Source organism: Dendrobates tinctorius, unplaced genomic scaffold, assembly GCF_039654945.1.
Source record: "Dendrobates tinctorius isolate UK_male_01 unplaced genomic scaffold, ASM3965494v1 ptg000293l, whole genome shotgun sequence".
In the NCBI taxonomy this organism is placed as follows: domain Eukaryota; kingdom Metazoa; phylum Chordata; class Amphibia; order Anura; family Dendrobatidae; genus Dendrobates; species Dendrobates tinctorius.
The window spans coordinates 5,683,050-5,705,826 of record NW_027361960.1 but is presented as its reverse complement, the minus strand read 5'-3'; the positions used below and the strand labels follow the sequence as shown (position 1 = coordinate 5,705,826).

General features: G+C 41.6%; 1 protein-coding gene across 1 annotated transcript in view; it reads right to left on the bottom strand.

Moving 5' to 3' along the window:
• Window positions 1–22,777, bottom strand: part of CEP170 (centrosomal protein 170) — a 235,105-nt gene that overhangs the window by 30,789 nt on the left and 181,539 nt on the right. Inside the window, exon 13 of the mRNA XM_073560087.1 lies at window positions 12,239–12,386. Coding sequence (XP_073416188.1) covers window positions 12,239–12,386 — 148 coding nt within the window. The remainder of the gene's footprint in view (window positions 1–12,238; window positions 12,387–22,777) is intronic.

The window sequence follows — 22,777 nt, the reverse complement described above, 5'->3', positions numbered from 1 at the left end:
AAATAAAAAAATGTAAAGAAAAAAAAAAAGCAGGTACACAGGTTAGGGCTGGGATTAAGGTTATGGGTGTGTTGGTGTTAGGTTTGTGGTTAGGGTTATGGTTAGGGCTGAGATTAGGGTTAGGGGTGTGTTGGGGTTAGGGTTGGAATTAGAATTGGGGGTTTCCACTGTTTAGGTACATCAGGGGCTCTGTAAACGCAATATGACGCCCGCAGACCATTCCATCAAAGTCTGCATTTCAGAACGTCACTACTTCCCTTCCGAGCCCCACCGTGTGCCCAAACAGTAGTTTTCTCCCACATATGGGGTACTAGCGTACTCAGGACAAATTGGACAACAACTCTTAGGGTCCAATTTCTCCTGTTACCCTTGTGAAAATAAAAATTGGGGGCTAAAAGATCATTTTTGTGGAAAAAAAATGATTTTTTTATTTTCACGCCTCTACATTATAAACTTTACTGAAACACTTGGGGTTCAAAGTGCTCACCACACATCTAGATAAGTTCCTTGGGGGGGTCTAGTTTACAAAATGGGGTCACTTGTGGGGGATTTCCACTGTTTAGGTACATCAGGGGCTCTGCAAACGCGACATGACACCCGCAGACCATTCCATCAAAGTCTGCATTTCAGAACGTCACTACTTCCCTTCCAAGCCCCACCGTGTGCCCAAACAGTAGTTTTCTCCCACATATAGGGTCCCAACGTACTCAGGACAAATTGGACAACAACTTTTGGGGTCCAATTTCTCCTGTTACCCTTAGGAAAATAAAAATTGGAGGCTAAAAGATCATTTTTGTGGAAAAAAAATGATTTTTTTTATTTTCACGGCTCTACATTATAAACTTTAGTGAAACACTTGGGGGTTCAAAGTGCTCACCACACATCTAGATAAGTCCCTTGGGGGGGGTCTAATTTCCAAAATGGGGTCACTTGTGGGGTGTTTCCACTGTTTAGGTACATCAGGGGCTCTCCAAATGCGACATGGCATCTGATCTCAATTCCAGCCAATTCTGCATTGAAAAAGTCAAACGGCACTCCTTCCGTTCTGAGCTCTGCCGTGTGCTCAAACAGTGATTTAGCCTCACATACGGGGTATTGGCGTATTCGGGAGAAATTACACAAAAAATTTTGTGGTTCATTTTCTCTTTTTACACTTGTGAAAATAAAAAAAAATGGTTTTGAAGTAAAATGTTTGTGAAAAAAAGTTAAATGTTTATTTTTTCCTTCCATATTCCATTCATTCATGTGAAGCACCTGAAGGGTTAATAAACTTCTTGAATGTGGTTTTGAGTACATTGAGAGGTGCAGTTTTTAGAATGGTGTCACTTTTGGGTATTTTCTGTCATATTGACCCCCAAACTCACTTCAAATGTGAGGTGGTCCCTAAAATAAATGGTGTCGCAAATTTTGTTGTAAAAATGAGAAATCGCTGGTCAACTTTTAACCCTTATAACTTCCTAAAAAAAAAAATTATGTTTCCAAAATTGTGGAGATGTAAAGTAGACATGTGGGAAATGTTATTTATTAACTATTTTGTGCGATATCACTCTCTGATTTAAGGGCATAAAAATTAAAAGTTTGAAAATTGCAAAATTTTCTAAATTTTCACCAAATTTTGATTTTTTTAACAAATAAGCGCAGATCATATCTAAAATTTTTTACCACCATCATGAAGTACAATATGTCATGAGAAAACAATGTCAGAATCAGTAGGATCCGTTGAAGCGTTCTAGAGTTATGACCTCATAAAGTGACACTGGTCAGAATTGAAAAAATTGGCCCGGTCACGAAGGCAAAAACAGGCTCGGGTGCGAAGGGGTTAAATGAAAGCCTGAGAATTTTCCAAACTTTTCAATTTCAAGCAGCAATATAGGGAGATCTTCCTCTGGGTTGTTCATGAAAAGAATTATGTCATCTACAAATAGGGCATTTTTGACTGTCTCATTTCCCACCTTTATCCCTTTGTAGGAACTGCAAATCACTTAAATATCTCGACATAGGTTCTATCGCCAAATTAAACAGTAAGGCCTCTTTCACACTTCCGTTTTTACAATCAGTCAAAATCCGCCAGGTTTTGAAAAAAACGGATCCGCAATTTTTTTTGCGGATCCATTTTTTTCTCCATCGACTTTCATTATTGGGGGATCTTGACGGATTGCCGTCCGTTGCATCCGTTTTTGTGCGGATCCGCGATAATGTTGCTGTCCGTCAACATCCTCAAAGATTTCCAAACGGAGCTTGCAACTTTTTTTGGCCGGCGGATCCTCCAGACACTGATTTAACCCGAAATTCTGTCTGGGTGCCGGACAAAAAAAAAAATCTCTCTCTCCTCTCTCTCTCTCCTTCCCGGCCAGCGGTTCCTTTAAATTTCCTCATTTTGCGGATCCGTCAAAAAACGGATCCTGTGGCATCCGTTCACACCAGTTAAGAACGGATCCGCTTGTCTGCCTTTTTGGCGAATTTTAACTGACACAAAAAACTGAAGTGTGAAAGAGGCCTAAGGGGGACAGGGAGCACCCCTGCCTCATTCCCTTTTTCAGCTTGAAGGCATCTGAGAGAAACCCCGGCGTGTATACCCTTGCTTTGCAGTTCTGATATAGTACCGCCATAAATTGTCTAAACGGACCTTTCAGATTTATTTTATCCAACACTTGACCCAGCTATGGTCACTTCACATTATCGAACGCTTTTTCTGCGTCCAGTGTGACCATAGCTGGATCCTCTCCCTTATCCAAATGCTTCCCTCTAATTTTGTCTAGCAATAACATGGCTTTCCTTATATTATTAACGGCTGATCTTCCCTTCACAAAACCTGTTTGTTGCTTTGATATCAATCTAGGCAGTATCCTAGCCAGCCTGTCTGCCATTATTTCTTTTTTTTTTCTCAATTATTTTTATTGAGGTTGAACAAGAAAACAAGTCAAAACAATGACAACCATAGTTACAACCACCATATATACGAAACTAGGGGAACGAGAGGAGAAAATAAGGAGAAGAAAGTGGGGACCGACAAATGAAAAACAGGAAAGGAAGGGGGGGGGAAGGGGAAGGGGTTAGGGGAGGAACAGGAATTAGTGGCATCGATAGAACTATGTGTAACAGCAAGTACACACAATAAGTCTCAGTGTTCTGCAGTACAGTAATATATTCCAAAAAGGAAAGAAAACAAACAACATCCAATATCTAATATCCGGCATCTTAATTCTATACGGCTAAGCAGGCTGGAGCGGGGCAACCGTGTAGTGTCTACTATGTATCCAGGGGTGCCAAATGTTCTGTCTTTTTATTATGGCGGTCATCGAGTGAGCTAGTGCTAGTTCAAGCTGGCAGTGAGTGTTAATTCTATCAATTAGTCCTGCAACCTCTGGGGGGGTGGGATCTTTCCATCTAGCCGCTGTCAACACTCTAGCAGCTATCAAAATATGTGACAGAGTACCTCTAAGAATATGAGGAATTTCGTTCAGGCCAATGTGTAAAATGGCCTGGCTTGGGGTCAGAGTCATCTGGATACCCAAGACTTGTGAGATCAATAAATCAACACCCCTCCACCAAGGCTGGAGCACCGGACAGGACCACCAAGTATGCTCAAGAGTACCCCTCATCCCACACCCTCTCCAGCATTCACGAGACCCACCAGCTTCAAATTTGCCGTTCGGACCGGGAACTGGTACCATCTCAGGTGCGTCTTTTTCAACTGCTCCAGATGAAGAGACCCGTACAACTTCACACAATCCTTCCTCCCAGTCAACAGGTTCGGAGAGAAAACCCAGATCCCGCTCCCACCTGATCATATAGGGCAGTTTTGTATTATCCGGCGGGTCATTCAGGGCTCTATATAATAATGAGATACCTCTCGGGCCAGAATCAGGCAGCAGAAAATAACCGTTAACTGTGTTATTTAGTTGTGAATTGAAAAAAACCGAGTCCGGTGAATTATGCAACATATGACGTATTTGTAGGTATTGGTAAAAACACCTCCGGGTGGCCGGAAACTCAGCAGCCAGTTGGTCAAACGGGATTAACCCACCACTCCCCACCAGGTCTCCCAGACTCACAATTCCGGCAGCAACCCATGACTGAAGATTAAGGTATGGAATATGCATCTCAAGGGCCTTTAACGATATGGAGTGGCGTGATAGTTTAATAAGAGATGGGACCACTGTCCTCCAATGATGTAGCGCAGCTTTCATAGTTGGCAAAAGTGGGGAATATTTAGTAGTTTTAATACCTTCAGCCTCCAAAATATATCGGGTAGACCTGGCGGTAGCATAATAGTTTTCTATTTGAAGCCATTTATGGTCTCTGTCCGCTTGCCACCAGTCTCTCAGTCCCGTCATTATAGCGGCTTTATGATACTTTAACAAGTTTGGTACCCCCAGTCCCCCTTTTTTATACGGCAAATACATTAGGGCCCTGGAGATCCTAGACTTTTTATATGACCAAATATAACTATATGCCATAATTTGTAATCTTAGAATTCTTTTTTTAGGGATTATCATTGGTATGCACCGGAGTAGGTACAATATTTTAGGTAGGACAATCATCTTAAAGGCATTAATCCTTGCAATCCAGGAGGTCTGGACAGCATGAAGCTGTTCCAACTGTTTCTTAAGCTGTATTTCCAAATTAGTAAAGTTCCTATCCACAATCTGCTCAGAACCCGTCAGTGTAATGCCCAAATATGGAATACCCTCTCTCATCCACTTAAACGGAAAAATGGCCTCCAGCCTTGTCTTTGCCGCACAAGGAACCGCCACTGGAAACAACAGGGATTTTGTGGGGTTCAGATTATAGTATGAGACCTTGCTAAGTTCCCCAAGTTCACAAATAATCGCAGAAAGCGAAGATTCTAAATTTACACAGGATAGAATGACATCATCGGCGTATAGACCGACTTTGTGCTCCACCTGTCCAACCCTAATCCCAGAAATGCCCGCCGACATTCTAATGCGCTCGGCAAGCGGCTCCATGCACAGCGCAAAAATAACAGGCGAGAGCGGGCACCCCTGTCTCGTACCGTTCGTGATCTGGAACGGGCCGGACAAGAAGCCAGACGTCAAAACCCTGGCGCAGGGGGTCGAGTACATGGCACAGATTGCGGATAATATAGGGCCCGACAGTCCAAATTTCTTCAGGACTGCTCTTAAATATCCCCAGTGCACCCTGTCAAAAGCTTTTTCAGCATCAAGTGACAGGAATGCACTGGGTTGGCCAGACAGCTCAGATATTTTAATCAAATTCAACATACGTCGTATGCCATCCTTCGTCTCCCGTCCTGCAACAAAGCCCACCTGATCTGGTGACACTATAGTCGGTATAATTCGTTTCAGTCTAGATGCTATGATTTTAGTAAACAGTTTGACATCTGAATTTAACAAAGCAATGGGTCTGAAATCTCCGGGATATGTGAGTGATTTCCCCGGTTTTGGTATAGTGGAAATAGTGGCCTCTAAATTAGGGGCCATCACAGTACCAGCGTCTCTCCAGTGTGTGAACAGACGCTGTAGATATGGTGTTAATTGCTGAGAAAATGTCCTATAATAATCATTCGTTAAGCCATCCGGGCCTGGGGCTTTATGAAGTTTAGTCTGTTTAATCGCCTGCTGAATTTCTGCAGCCGCTAAGGGGGCGTTTAAATAATTTAATTGGTCAATGGTAATACATGGCAAATTAACAGAATCTAAGTATGCATCAATAGATGTTTGGTCTCTGCCATTATTTTTGAGAGAAGTTTAACATTTTGATTTATTAATGATATAGGTCTATATCCCGAAGGGTCTTCCAAATCCTTCCCCTCCCTTCGGGAGATACAGAATTTTTTGGTACCATTTTGGGGTACATAATTTTTTTTATCGCTCTTAGTTAGATTTTTCAGTCACAAAAAGAACAAAACCCAGCAATTCATTTATTGCTTTTATTTTTGCTCTGTACAACAAGCAGTAAAAGTGATAAGACCGAATTGTTAGGCGGATCAGTACGATTACTTCAATTTCAGATTTATATTGATTTTTTTATGCTTTGCTCTTTTTACACACTGAAAGCAATATTTTACAAAAATGCATTTGTTTTTGCATCATCATATTATGCAAGATAACTTTTTTATTTTTTTGCCGAATGAGCTATATTGGGGCATGTTTTTTGGCAGGACAATTTAGCGTTTCAAGCAAAATGTCATGTGACTGAAAATGTCACCAATAAAACGTCAACTCAACCTGCAAAATAAAACTGCCACATGACTGTAGGCTGAAATATGGAAAAATTATAGCTGTCAAAATTAGGCGATGCAAAAGCATCTTTTAGAGTGTGACAGCTGCGAAACATAACAAAAACACGTTATAAATCTGGTATCGCTGTAATTGCAACGACCCAAAGAATAAAGTCGTCTAATCACTTATACCCCACGAGGAACGGCATAAAAAATAAATAAAACCAATTCTTTCCCTGCTGCTCTGCTCACATTTATCCTGCGCTCTACGCTGAACACTTACACTGAAATAAGTGATTCAGATGGATGACTCCCTATGAGGCAGATGGAGGCACTGTGGACGCCATAGTACCTGTGATGCGGTGGTGTCCGTCTTTTTAGGCGAGCATAAAAGCAATGTCGATCACAGTTTTGTGCACTGCTAAAAAGAAGGATAACGCTGAACAGAGGTCAGACAGAGTCCAGAGTAACTCTGCTGTCTTATTGTAGTGAAAGGATCCCTCGAGGGTTTCACCTGTCACATCACTCGGAGATTTAAGGGGAAACCCAAAAGTGTTCAGCATATAGCGCCAAATAAACGTGATCCTAAATGTTATGTAAAATGTTGCCAATAACAGCTTTAACTCAATCGACATATATCCCCATTCCAGGTCCAACGGCTGTCAATGAAAGGGATGTCCATGTTACTGGTAGTACAAAGGCTCTGGAAAAACTAAATGGCTCCTAGCCCCTCAAAAGAAATTCAGCAAATTCTCCGCTCCCAAATCGAAATGCCCCCAACCTTCTGAGCCCCAGTGTATCTAAACCACATTTAGCTTCAACATGTTTGACGTTTCTGTAGTGATGAGAGCCAGCCTAATTTACAGTGGCATGTCTCCAGAAGCATGAGCTGGGCATAACGTACTGGTGACTTCAACATACTGGTCACTATAATGGCAGTTTGCAATTTTCACACGGCAACAACCACTGCTGCTTGTTTCTGGATAACACGCCGTTCCTTCCAAGTCTAGCTGTGCTGCTAAGCAGTACTGTTGTTCTGGCACCTCAGAAGCTTTGCCAATGTGATAAGGCACTCTCAAACCAGTGCAGCAAAATCTGCACTGTAATATGGTGCTCCGCACCCTCTGAGCTTTGCACTGTGCCTCAAAAGTAGTTTTTGACCACATATGGGGTATCTATGAACTCAGCAGAAATTGCACAAATTTTGGGTTCCATTTTCTGCTGTTACTCTAATGAAAATACAAAATTTGGAGTTAAAATCAGGGCTGTGGAGTCGGAGTCGGAGCTCATTTTGGTGGAGTCGGTATAAAATGGACTGACTCCGACTCCTAAAATATATAATAAATTGGGCACAGTAGTTCAATGCAGAATGTGCTGAATATTTACAGCTCTTAATGGAGAAATTGCCCGCAAACTTGGTGTTTCTCTGGAAAGAGAAAGTATTAGAAAATTAGTGATTGAAGAAGCCCTTAAACAAAGGGAAGATCTTAAAAAGACTCTCAAAAGACGCTTCATGTTTCTTAAAATGGATGCCTGCACACGTCACAGAGTGAACTATTTTACCATCAATGTTCGATATGTTTGTGACAACAAAGAAATTGTTACCAAGACACTAGCAGTAAAAGATACTAAAGCTCATCACAGCAGCCAGTTTCTCCAAGCTTTAGTGGAAAAAGTTCTGCAAGATTACGAACTCAAAAAAGAACAGGTTCTTGCTATTGTAACAGACAAAGCTTCAAACATGATAAGTACAATTAAACTGATGAATGAGAGTAATGAACTACAGCTAGAACAAAATTTAGGATTCAGTATGTTTGAGATGGAAGGCCACAGTGCTATTCATGTAACTGCGGAACAAACAGATATTACAACAGAAGAACAGCAAAAATATACTTTAGAAATAGATGATCTTGTTGAAGCTGCTTCAAAAACACTTTCATATTCATCACATGCGCTGTGTTGTGCACACGCTGCAGCTGGCAATAAGAGATATTCTGCAAGAGGGACATGCTGGAAATCTGATTGGAAAAGTGAGGAAATTGGTTATTGCTGCCAGAACCCCTAAAATTGATTCCATCTTGAAGAGACGTGCTGGGAAAGGGGCAATTGTCGATCAAGCCACTCGGTGGGGCAGCACGTACTTAATGATTGAGCCATTGCTTGAACTAAAACCGTTTCTTATAGATATGGCGAACCCTCAGGTAACCCTAAATGAAGGTCAATGGACACAGGTGGCTGAATTGAAGGAATTGCTTAATCACCCATTTACCGTGACTAAAAAATTACAAGCTGAGGATTTAACTCCTGGCATTTTCATAAGGGAGTGGAAGAACTTGCTATTTTGCCTGCCCCAAAGAGGAGGTTTAATCGCAGATGGCATTTCTGCTTCAATGAAACGGAGAGAGACACAGCTACTGGAAAATAAAAATTTTCTGGCAGCTGTTTATGTGGACCCAAGTCATCGTATACTGCTTGATGATCAACAGCTTACTAAAGGAAAAGAAGCTCTGACTGAGGTAGCAGTTAGGATGAGTGGCCTACAGGAGGACTGCCAGGCGCAAGAGGACTTGGGTCCTGACAGTGCTACTGCTGCCATATCTTCATCCTCATCAGATGAGGAGTTTGACTTTGACAAGTATCTGGATGACATGGAACAGGCAAAGCGTTGCCGTTAGGAAAAAGATTTCACTCCGTCTCCTATAGCAAGCAGATTGACCATATTTCAGCAAAATGTATCACTTGCTCTCAAAGAAATAGAAAAATTCAAACGTTCATCAAAACTGACTGTGCATGAGGTTACGGCTTTGCCTCCAACCCAAGTTAGTGTAGAGAGGTTGTTCTCTAGCCTTAAAATTATTAGGTCACATTTGAGGTCATCTATGAAGGAGCATCTGATGGAGGCAATTCTATTTCTTAGAACAAATTCATAGACTGCACAAATGTTATTTAGTATGTTATTGTTGAAAACTGCTTTTTGACACTTACATAGTTTATTACATAGCGATATGTGTATATATATATATATATATATACACACACAAACACTATATATATATATATATATATATACATACATATACACAGTATGTAATTGATATTACATAGTGTATTACATATTTACAATTTATTACAGTTTTTTGTGTTCTAAAGTTGCATTCCAATTAATATATGCTATGTTCTATCTAAATATCTTGATTATTGTATCATAAAAATGATTTAATGTCTGATGTTCACATTGTACTACAATAAATTTTTCACTTACCATATATACTCGTGTATAAGCCGATATTTTCAGCCCATTTTTTTGGGCTGAAAGTCCCCCTCTCGGCTTATACACGAGTCATATACCGGGGGGATCGGCAGGGGAGGGGGAGCGGGGGTGTCAGATCATACTCACCCTTCTCTGCAGCTCCCCTGCTTGTTCCATATGTGCATATTTAATGAGCGGGTACCACGTGACCGCTGAACCAGGAAGAGAGCAGCGTCGACAACATGGAACAACAAGCAGGGGAGCTGCAGAGACAAGCGCCAGGACCCGGTGAGTATGAATGGGGGGGGGGGGGGGGGTTGGGAGGCATATTCACCTGTCCCTGCGCTCTGCTGTCTTGCGCCCTCTGCAGTGACATTCAGGTCAGAGGGCAGATAACTGGGGCCACTCACTTTGCAGATAACTGGGGCCACTCACTGTGCAGATAACTGGGGCCACTCACTGTGCAGATAACTGGGGCCACTCACTGTGCACCCTCGGCTTATACACGAGTCAATAAGTTTTCCCAGTTTTTTGTGGCAAAATTAGGGGGGTTGGCTTATACTCGGGTCGGCTTATACTCGAGTATATGCGGTAAATATAAGCAATATATGTGGGAGTCGGAGTCGGTGTAAGGAAATTGAGGAGTTGGGAGTCACAGGTTTGGCTTACCGACTCCACAGCCCTGGTTAAAATACATTTTTTTGGGTGAAAAATGTGATCACGGCTCAACTTTCTAAATTTCTGTGAAGCACCTGTGGTTTCAAGGTACTCAATACACATCTATATAAGGTCCCTGAGGATTTCCAAAATGGTGCCAAATGTGGGGTGTTTCCACTGTTTAGGAACATCAGTGGCTCTCCAAACACGACATGATGTCTGCTAATTATTCCAGAAAAATTTTACATTCGAAAAGTCAAATGGCGCTCTTTCCATTCTGAGTCCTGCCTTGCACCCAAACAGTGTTTTCCCCCACATATGGGGTATCGGCATGCTCAGAAGAAATTGCATGGTGCCACTTCTCCTGCTACCTTATGAAAATGCAAAATTTGAAGAGAAAAGTACATTTTGTGGGAAAAATGTTATTTTTTTATTTTTATGGCTTAACTTTATAAACTTCTGTGAAGCACTTGGGGGTTCAAGGTGTTCAATACACATCTAGATAAGTTCCCTGAGTGGTCTAGTTTTCAAAATGGTGTCATTTGTTGGGCGTTTCCACTGTATAGGCACATCAGGGGCTATCCAAACACGATATGGCGTCCACCAATGATGCCAGAAAATTTTAGATTCAAAAAGTCAAATAGCGCACCTTCCCTTCCGAGCCCGGCTGTGCATCCAAACAGTGGTTTTCCAACACATATGGGGTATCGGCATGCTCAGGAGAAATTGAACAACAAATTGTATGGTCCATATTCTCCTGTTATCCTTGCAAAATTAAAAAAAATTGGATCTAAAGGAAAATTTTTGTGTAAAATGTTAATTTTTTTCCTTCCACGTTCTATTAATTCCAGTAAAGCACCTGAAGGGTTAATAAACTTCTTGAAAGTGGTTTTGAGCACCTTGAGGGGCGCAGATTTTAAAATCGTGTCACTTTTGGATATTTTCTCATATAGGCCCCTCAAAGTAATTTCAAATGTGATGTGGTCCCTAAAAAAAAAAATGTTTGGAAAAATGAGAAATCTATGGTCAACTTTTAGCCCTTAACACTTCCTAACAAAACAATAAATAAATTGTGCTGATCTAAAGTAGACATGTGGGAAATGTCATTTATTAACTATTTTGTGTGATACAACACTCTGGATTAGGGACTTAAAGGGAAACGGTCACCCAATTTTTCGACTATCAGCTGCCGGCACCGCCATCAGGGTCTTATCTACAGCATTCTGTAATGCTGTAAATAATCCCCAGATGTAACCTGAAAGATAAGAAAAACGAGTTAGATTATACTCACAGGGGGACGGTCTGGTCTTGGTCCGATGGGTGTCGCGGTCCCGGCGCCTCCCATCTTGTAGTGATGACATCCTCTTCTTTGCTTCCCGTTGTGGCTCCGGCGCATGCGTACTTTACCTGCCCTGTTGAGGGCAGAGTAAAGTACTGCAGTGCACAGGCACCGGACCTCTCTGATCTGGTCCGTCGCACTGCAGTACTCTGTTCTGCCCTCAACAGGGCAGAGCAGAGAGCATCTGCACAGGAGCCACGATGGGAAGCAAAGAAGAGGACGTCACCGCTAGAAGATGGGAGGCGCCAGACCAGACCGCTACACCTATCGGAACAAAACTGGACCCGGACCTCCCTTGGGTGAGTATAATCTAACTCATTTTTCTTATCTTTCAGGTTACATCGGGGGTTTATCTACAGCCTTACAGAATGCTGTAGATAAGCCCCTGATGGCAGTGTCGGCAGCTGATAGTCGAAAAATGGGGTGACAGATTCCCGTTAAAAGTTTGAAAATTGAAAAGTGTTCAAAATGTTTGCCAAATTTCCGATTTTTTCACAAATACACTTAAGTCATATCAAAGAAATGTTACCACTACCATGAAGTACAATATGTCACGAAAAAACAGTCTCATAAAAAGTGGGATCTATTTAAGCTTTCCAGAGTTATGACCCTCATAATGTGACAGAGGTCAGATATTGAAAAAAATGGCCTGGTCAGAAAGATGAAAACAGGCTTCGGGGTGAAGGGGTTAAAGAAAAAATAAATTGCTAATAGTAAAAACAGTAAATATGAAAATCAAATGACAAGAAGAAGAAAGAACCTGTGCATCTTGATGAAGATCTCCTACCTCCTCTCTGGTGTCTATAGCTGAACCTGGTGTGGTAGCTGCAGTGCTTACTGTGGTGCTAGGTGCCGTGCCTGATGAAGTCACTGAATCGATTTCTCCTGCAACATCATTAATTTCCTGAGCAATAAGAGCCAAATCTTGGCTAATCCTTAAAAACAAAGGAAGAAATATATTAATTATAATTACATTGCACCCTAACAAATTATTTGTAGTGGGATCGAAAATATAATGGTTACTCATTTGCCTTTGAGAATTTAGCTCACTAAATGTAAAACGAAATGACAATAACTACACCTGGTGATCCCACAAAGACTCTTGTATTGGGAGGTGAGCAGCGTGGATTATACTCTTTCCACAGATGTTGCATATGTTCTACTATGAGTAGAACCAGAGCTCAGGAAATGAATACTGCCATTGTGTTTTCACAACAATTTTTTTTATGCTACTCACCATGCTGCAGAAATGAAGTGTTAACTTTATTCTATGGGTCAGCATGACTACAGCAATAGCAAATATACATAGTTTATTAATGATGCATTATACTTTTGGACAATGAGTAAGAAAACCATTTGAAATTGCAATCTTTTTAATTGGAGTCATTGCATTTTGAGCCCTTAAATTTGCATTTTAGTTCTAATGACTTTAAATGGAACTATGGTGCATTGGGGAGAAATTGAAATTAGTGTTTTCTTTTTTCATGGAAAAACCTGTGTAACCTCTTCAAGAGGTCATCTCCATAGACAGAGCCCAGTGACTGGGTGTAGTGGTAATGTGTGCTGTAGCCATGATGTCACCCTTGCAGTCTAGAAAAAAAAACAGCGCACCAGCGGAGAGGGAGTAAGTCCGGGTGCCCATGATCTGGAACTAGCAGCGCTTTGGACGCCATGTATGTTTGTTGTGTCAAAAGCGCTGCTTTCTATTGAATGCAGGTGAATCCGCATGTGTTCACTGAGACGTGCGGAATTATCCCGTTCAATACATTCTATTGATGTAATTTCTCTTGAGGAGGCTAGCGCCTCGACAAGACAACGTGACATTCTGGAAAAACTCTGCTGGTGATCCGCAGGCGACACTGGACGCATAATGGACATGGGAGTTCTAGAAATCCCATCCTCTACGCTGTCACAACTGGCTGCTGTGGGTTTGAGGCTGCACAAGGATGCAGCCTCAAACCCGCAGCAGTTCCTGATCGTGGGCAAGTACCCCAAGAGTAACAGAATCCTTTGTTAGTTTGTCTGCAACACTATGGAAAAATACAATTTTAAAATGGACAACCCTTTTCTTCCTGATGGCGCCAGTGATTATTTTTTCCTCAACTTCTTCCTAAAGCTATAACTTTTTTATTTTTCTGTCCACATGACGGTTGGTTTTCTTGTGGGACGAGGTGAGTATAAACACGATTATACATTCACCATAGTGATGAAGACACATAAATCCGATGTAGACGATCCTTTTCGTTCAGTTTCTGCTCTTCGGTTTGTCTGCATCGGATTTATGTGTCTTCATCACTATGGTGAATATGGTGGATGTGTAATCGTGTTTATACTTACCTCATGTAAATTCTGTGATAAATCATAAAATAAGTATTGCTTTAAAAACATGTCTGCATTCCGCATTATTTGGACTGTAAGATTTATAGGAGTCTTGGGAAGTTACATTGAGGTGATTTATGATGGGTGTGGAGTGATCATTCCCAATGTCTGGAGGTATGGCTTTTGTCTCACTTACAATTTTTCATTATACCACATAGTGTACTGTGTCACAATTTTCCGAGACCCATTGTGTTTTCATTTCTCAGATGGAGCTGTGTGACTGATTACACTGTATTACAAAGGTTTTGTCCCTCGGACAATTTTGAGTGTTCCTGATAGATTTTTTCATCCTGATTTCAGAAATGACTTCAGATTTTTCCTATCACGTAAGGTTTTTGAGAAATGATACAAAACATTATAATATTCTGTTATAATTCTAAAAAGTCATACATGAAATTTTTCTAAAACAGTATATTCTCAATTTTCCATTGAAATAACATAAATCGCTGATCTACACATATGCAAGCACTTATTATGCGAATTCTGCGCAGGAGCAGTGATCATTCGGCTGACCGTGTACTGAGTATACCACATCTCCTGGGCAGGAGAGGAATCAAAAGAAAATACTGACATTACAGCAGGGGATCACCGAGGATTCATTTTGTGAGGTAAAATATTTCACTGACTGTTTTTAAACAATATTTTACCTCACAAAATGTATCCTCTGCGATCTCAAGAGAGCACAGATGGGAGAAGTCAGCACACGGGGAAAGAGAGAGAGTAGATAGGTGGGTGAGCACATGGGAGGGAGAGATTCTCAACACTGCAAAGCCTGCCCTCATCGTGACATTACCGACCTCCCGATGCAAAAGCATCGGGCCTCCATCTAGTTACTATCATATATGCGATTCGCCTGAATACTTTTCATTTTAAAAACTGAAAATTTATTTTGAAATGTCGCGTCGGTGTCTCAACACAGTAGTAATAATTTTTGATACATATGAGGAGAAAAAATGCTTTTTGCTGCCCCAATAATATGGAGAGAGCAGAGAGATCATGTAACAGATTGCTACTTCTGCCTTACAAATGTAACAGAATAGTCAGCAAAGAACAATAAATCAATAGAATATCCTAATCTTCCTTCAGCCATAAGACCAGTGCCACACGATGAAAGTCTTCATGTTCCAAAGCCGCCCAAACTATGGACAATGGAGGATGACGAAGATGAACTAACAATGTCAGTGGAAAATGAAACTGCTGCAGACCCAGACTTTGAGCCTTCTACATCTAATCAACATCTGTTCAGTCAAACTGATCTGAGTGACTTGGTCAGAGATTTGAAATTGTCAAAGAGGCAGGCAGAATTATTGGGATCAAGGTTACAAAAACGGAATCTCTTATTACCAGGAACAAGAGTTTCTGTTTTTTGCAGTTGTCAAGACGACTTTAATCAATTTTTCAACCATGTCGACAGTTTAACGTTTTGCAATGACGTCTTGGGGTTGTTTGGTGCTCTTGGATGCGAACATGACCGGAAGGAATGGCTACTGTTCATTGACTCGTCAGTTTTACGTCTGAAGGCTGTTTTACTGCACAACGGAAATATCTATCCTTCTATACCTAATGGACATGCCGTATACATGAAAGAAACGTATGAGAATATGGAGTTACTGTTGACCCACATTAATTATAGAAATTATAACTGGAACATATGTGGTTATCTAAAAATTTTGCACTTCTTCTTGGACTGCAGCTTGGATATACCAAGCATTGTTGTTTTATTTGTGAGTGGGACAGTCGTGCACGAGAAATGCACTATTTCAGAAAGGACTGGACACTCTGCGAAAACCTGGTTGCTGGACAGTAGAATGTTAAACATAATCCTTTCGTTGATCCAGCAAAGATACTTCTCCCTCCTTTGCATATTAAACTTGGGCGTATGAAGAATTTTGTCAGAGCAATGAACAAAGAACCAGAAGCGTTTTCTTACTTGCGACAGAAATTTCCAAGAATAAGTGATGCAAAGATTAAAGAAGGTATTTTTATTGGTCCACAGATAAGAGATATAATGAGTGACAGTAGCTTTGATGTTCTTTTGCAAGGTGCTGAACAAGTGGCATGGAGAGCCTTTAAAGATGTGACATTGCTACAACTGAGTGTTAACACACTCCACCGTCTCGCCACCACCCCACATAGAGCGACCGCTCTGACCCTGGCTAACCTAAAGGCATAAGTGACCATTACCTAATTCAGGACAGCCCTTAGTTCAGAACTACTGCGGGCATACTCGCTGTCCCTATTTTTGATCATAAGGACCACATTCTTCATGAACCACTACATTGTTCAAGGCGACTTATGTGATCAAGGTCTTGAATGACCGAAACGTCATTCTGTCGCAATCACTATAAGAGCACTTGCTTTCAATAGATTTCACTAATAAGCAAATACTCCTTAAGTGTATGTGTGCAGTGATTCTAATAGACATTTATGTGGGACTCATGAGCCTCCTTCACTAGCACCATACCCCTGTACCTATCGTGTGCTAGCCATTGAATCTCATACTTTCCGGAGTGTTAAAGGCCCTCTTCTGCTCATCCCCCTCCTTGATCCTAATCAGATTATAGGCTCCCTGAGGTCCAGTTTAGAGAACCATTTTGTCCCAACAATCTGATTAAATAAGTCAGGAACGAGTGGGAGTGGATAAGGGTCCTGGATAGTAATCAGATTTAACTCACATAAAAATCTAAACAGGGATGCAGGTTCCCATCTTTCTTTTTAACAAAAAAGAACCCCGCCACTACAGACAAAGAAGAGGGTCTAGCAAGAGTCTCGGAGATGTAAGGGTACTTCTCCACGGTCCGGACTGTCGGCGCCCACTCCGCCCAAAGCGCCGCCCCCTTCTGTACGCGCGGTGATTCCGGATGTGTTCATTGAACACATCCGGAATTGTCGCACCCTATACATAGGACTCTGTTATTTACCTTGCGGAGACGGAGCTTCGCCGCAAGGTAAACAGACATACTGTGGTCTAAAAAGACTAGCCGCATGTCCGGAAACGTAGGGCCGCCAAATGCGTGTTCGCATGCATAGTGGAGATGGGATTTCATAAAATCCCCTCCACTATGCTGTAACATCTGGACGCTGCAGATTGAACGCTGTGGCTGTACGGCCCGTGGAAACATACCCTAATCCTTCTGGACCTGCCTTTCAGGGTCAGACAGATTGTGTAATCTGGTCTTGAGTAATTTTGCTCCAGGGAGCAAGTTTACGAGGCAATCATACACAGGGTGGGGAGGCAGTTCCTGGCACCCCTTTTCTAAGAACATATTCACAAAATCAGCCAAAAAGAGGGTATGGTTTTAGTGGAAACAGTAGAAATGATGGTACCTGGGTAATTATTTTTGCAGGAATCACTCCATATGCCTTTCTCTGGACTGCCAGTCAATAACTGGATTATGCACAGCTAGCCAGGGAAGGCCTAACACAACAAGAGAAGGGAAACCGTCCAAGATTAAACAAGAAAGGAGCTCCTAGTGAAAAGCCTCTTTGCGTAGCTTCACATTATATACTAACTGCGTAAAATTTCCCTGACCGAGAGGTGCAGTCAATCTCAAAAATGGGGATGGGCTTCGCCAGAGGACTACAGGGATGACCAAGGTCCTGTGCAAACCAAGCATCCACCATATTGGCTCCTGCCCCATTATATCCAATAGGATAGATATTTTCTCAGTTTTCATACCAATAACCACTTCTGCGGAAAAGAAAAACTGAGATAAACATGCGGATGAAATATATACACCAAGGTTGTGTGAGGTAGTGACCGGGGTCACATATAGGGGCCGCTATGTGTACGCCCCAAGATGCGCATGGAGGTATATCGAGGCCATGGGAGTGCATTGCGGTAACAGGCATAGATGTGATTGCAACGTAGAATATAAACGAGTATTATAGGTCTTGGACATGCTTGTTGTCCAAGGCAGATTTAGGGAAAAACCTGCTCTGGGCTTTTGTGTTTTGAAACAGACTACAGATGGTAGTGGTGCAGTTCGTTTAATTCCTGGCCTGGGTTTTCTATGTGGCCCAAGGCCACAGACTCCAGTTAAAATCCCTGCAGTAAAGGGTTTGGGTGTGTCAGAGTCAGTGTCAGTCTGGTATTTGGAGGAGTACAGAGCAGAAGGCTCTGCAGAGCTCCACCTGTGTGAGGCAACACAGGCCAGCAGAGATATACAGCCAAGGCAGCTGAAAGGCCTGGCACCCACTGCGTACACAGCAGTGCAGTCGCCCACGGCAACTGGTTAGAGGTGGACTGGCATGTTTAGTGACTGTAAACTGAAGGATATGTTTCTCGGCTGCGATACGGAGGATATCGTATACTGTGTAGTGCTGTGAGTTGGACTTTAACACGGTGGTGCAGTCGCTCACGGCAAACGGTCAGAGGTGGACTGGCGTGTTTAGTGATTGTAATCTAGAGGATATGCGCCCGGCTGCGAACTGGAGGTGGACTGTCTTTTCCTGGCTGCGATCCGGAGGTGACTGTCTTGTTTGCCGGCTACGATCCAGAAGATATCATGTGCTGTGTTTTGCTGAGTTGAACATTAAAGTGACGTTTTGCTTTGAACTTTGCTGGGTCACTGCCTCATCACTTCACAGTGTGCTAGCGCTGCACTACAGTTGTTATACCCATCACAACCTGTGGTTACAAGTTTTGCCCCTTGTGAACACTGAAAAAACAAAACCCCGCTTTTCGGTGAACCGCAAAAGAATGATACCGAGGGGAGGACCCTCTTAACTGTATTGGTTCTTCAGAGCACACAGGGAGAAACTCTGTTTTAGGGAGTACTCTGAGGAGTCTATCTACGTGTATGGCCAGAGCCAAGGCGGTCTCCAATGACTCAGGAGTTTCGTAAAGCGCTAGTGTGTCTTTTAATCATTTAGACAGGCCCTGACAAAACTGTCTCTTAAGAGCAGGATCGTTCCACAGGGTGTCACTAGCACATCTATGGAATTCTGAGCAGTATTCCTCTGCCTGCCGGTCTCCCTGCTGGAGCTTACGTAGCTTAGACTCAGCAAAGGCGACACGGTTCAGATCATCATACATGAGGCCTAGAGCCTCAAAAAACCCGTGAACCGACCGCAGAGACAGTGCGTCTGATGGAAATGAAAAGGCTCAGGATTGAGGATTACTTTGAAGGAAAAAAATAACAATCCCAACTGGTTGATCCTCACTCCCTGATGAATGAGGACGAAGTATAAAATAAAGCTTACGAGCTTCTCAGAACACAACAAATGTATCCTGTCCCCCAGAAAACCTATCTGGGAGGGCCAACTTAGGTTTTGGCCCATCCTAACTGCCCGCCAGACCAACAGTCTGCTGCTGTAAGATCCTTCCTAATTTGCAGGTCTCACAGTTCAACCAACAGACCATGCAATTGTTTGGCAAGGACTGCAAAGGGAATCATACCAAGATACAAAATGTGGGGCTGGTGAAAACGTCACGCTATGCTGGTCTTTGGTAAAACAGAGAGGCCTCAAACTGTCCCTGGAACCCTAACTATCCTGTCTCTGAGGTACTCTTGAAAGTAGAGAGGCCCCGGTCTCTGACCTTACTATGTTCCTTTTAAACCCTGATCTATCTCCTCCCCCACACAATGAAACATGGATTAGAAATGTGGAGTCGGAGTCGTGGAGTCGGTATAAAATGGTCCGACTCCTAAAATATATAATAAATTGGGTACAGTAGTTCAATGCAGAATGTGCTGAATATTTTTTCACAGGAATTTGGGAAAGTTATGAAATGTCCTATAAATGGTTGTTCTATTCCTGATCTAAGGCTACATTCACACACAGCGTTTTTGCTGCGTTTTTTGAGGATACGTTTTTCAGCTTCAAAAGCAGATCAGCTTTTTAAAAAACCGCATCACCTGAAAGGTTTTTGAGCTCATAGATAATGTTTTCAATAGCAAAAGCAGATTAGAAATCTGCTCTATCTATCCATTTATCCATATCTGTCTATCCATAGCTTATCTGTACCAAATAGAATGAAAGCCGGGTAGCACACAGATTAACACTCCTTTTTTTTTTAGCACCAGTCAGGTACACCTCATAGCTGCCCAAAAGGACGCCCAGGACAGGCATTGCTCGTCTTCATTAACACATCAACATCAATTGATAGTTGGAATAAATAGACTGCATTCACCACATCTTAAGGTGCAGGCTTTATTTTCAAGTGTAGGGGTGTGCAGTATAAGGTTCTGCAGCAGCTGAGGAGTGCAGTAAGAGATTCTGCGGAATAGTATGAGGTTCTGCCCCCCTCCCAACTTTTGATCCTGGCTAAAACAGTTTCTTATAGATATGGCGAACCCTCAGGTAACCCTAAATGAAGGTCAATGGACACAGGTGGCTGAATTGAAGGAATTGCTTAATCACCCATTTACCGTGACTAAAGAATTACAAGCTGAGGATTTAACTCCTGGCATTTTCATAAGGGAGTGGAAGAACTTGCTATTTTGCCTGTCCCAAAGAGGAGATTTAATCGCAGATGGCATTTCTGCTTCAATGAAACGGAGAGAGACACAGCTACTGGAAAATAAAAATTTTCTGGCAGCTGTTTATGTGGACCCAAGTCATCGTATATTGCTTGATGATCAACAGCTTACTAAAGGAAAAGAAGCTCTGACTGAGGTAGCAGTTAGGATGAGTGGCCTACAGGAGGACTGCCAGGTGCAAGAGGACTTGGGTCCTGACAGTGCTACTGCTGCCATATCTTCATCCTCATCAGATGAGGAGTTTGACTTTGACAAGTATTTGGATGATATGGAGCAGGCAAAGCGTTGCTGCAAGGAAAAAGATTTCACTCCGTCTCCTATAGCAAGAAGATTGACCATATTTCAGCAAAATGTTTCACTTGCTCTCAAAGAAAAAGAAAAATTCAACCGTTCATCAAAACTGACTGTGCATGAGGCAATTCCTTTATACTTGGAAATTGTTAGAGATGTTCCCCATGTGGTTACGGCTTTGCCTCCAACCTATGTTAGTGTAGAGAGGTTGTTCTCTGGCCTTAAAATTATTAGGTCAGATTTTAGGTCATCTATGAAGGAGGATCTGATGGAGGAAATTCTATTTCTTAGAACAAATTCATAGACTACACAAATGTTATTTAGTATGTTTTTGTTGAAAACTGTTTTCTGCCACTTATATAGTTTATTACATAGTGTTGTATATATATATATATATATATATATATATTGTAGAAAAGGAAAAAAAATAAGCAGCACTCAAATTAAATGTGAAAAAAGTGGATACTTTACTGATCCTCAGATGGCAACGTTTCAACGGTGACCCGTCTTTGTCAAGCTTACAATTTATTAGTTTTTTGTGTTATATATTTATTGGAATACAACTTTAGATTATGTTCTATCTAAATGTCTTGATTATTGTATCATAAAAATGATTAAATGTCTGATGTTCACATTGTACTACAATAAATTTTTCACTTAAATATAAGCAATATATGTTGGAGTCAGAGTCGTGGAGTCGGTGGAAGGGAAATTGAGGAGTCGGAGTCGCAGGTTTGGCTTACCGACTCCACAGCCCTGAATGTAAGGTAAACAAGACACAAAGACAAAACAGGGATAACAGAAAACCTCTATAAGAAAAAAGCACTAACCAGCAATAGGGATGAGGAAAAGGACAGGGAGTTATAAACTAAATGAGAACAGGGACCAGGAAGTAGACACACACGTACTACAGAAAACTACAGATTACTACTACAACACCACCACTCCAACCACTTAGATTTACAACTAAGCACAGGAATCTCTCCCTGGCAGGGACAAGAAAGTCTGGTCAGTTTTTATAGAGAGAGGTAATGACCAGATGAGAAGCACTCACTACCAGGAGCGGTGCACACATCGCTCCCGGTAGTAAATCGATTGCAGCATTTAGAAGGCAGGCTGAGTGATGGGGCCCCCTCTGTCCGCCGATCGGTGCCCCCGTGATGTCATTATGGTGGTCTGATCGTTGCCATGCTGACCTGATGTCGTCATGACGACATTGGGGTCACCAGGCTCTAGCAAGTTAGATCATGCACAGTGCAGCACTGACAGATAAAAGCCATTGCAATGCTTGTGCATTGCAATGGATTATTACAGCAACCACAGCTATAAAAGTGAATCCCATAGTGGGACTAAGCAAAAGAGAAAAAATATATATATTTTTGTAAAAAAAAAATCAGAATAAAAAATATTGTACCGATAAATTTCTATTTTTATGTTCAATTTAATTTTATTAATCAATATTGAAAATACAATTAAAAAACATACGACTAAATATTTTATGATCAAATAAGTCATGCATTACAAAACTTGTAATGATAACAATATTCAAAAAAAAAAATAAACAGGTTGCTCAACATTGCAGCTGCAAAAAAAAACAAAAAAAACCTAAATTTTTGTATCAGCAAATGAAAAATTATCCTGAAAATTCCAAAATAGAGATTAGAAAGGGAAAGAGAAAAAAATATAAAAACAATTTTTAGGGATGGGGTTAGAAGAGAGAAGAGGGATGAAAGGGGGGTAACAGGGAGAAGGGGTATGAAAAAGGGGAGGAATATATTAGGGAAAGACAATCTTGAGGCAAGCACAATAAATTTCTATTTTTATGTAAAAAAAAAAAAATAAATAAATAAAAGTCGCCACCCTTACTATTGTCACAATAGGTTTTTAAGTGTGAACACAGGCCAGATAGAGTCCAGAGTAACTCTGCTTCCTGAGTATAGTGAATTGATCCTTCTGGGATTTCATCTGAATCACATCACTCAGAGATTTAGATGCTAACCTGGACGTAAGTGCTCAGCATAGAGCGCAGGATAAATATGATCCCAAATGTTATGTAAAATGTCCCCAACAAAAGCTTTAAATTATTACACAGTCTCTACTCACGTCCGTCCTCTGTTAACGAAAATATAAAGGGCTTCCACGTTAGTGATAGTACAAAGGCTTTGGAAAAG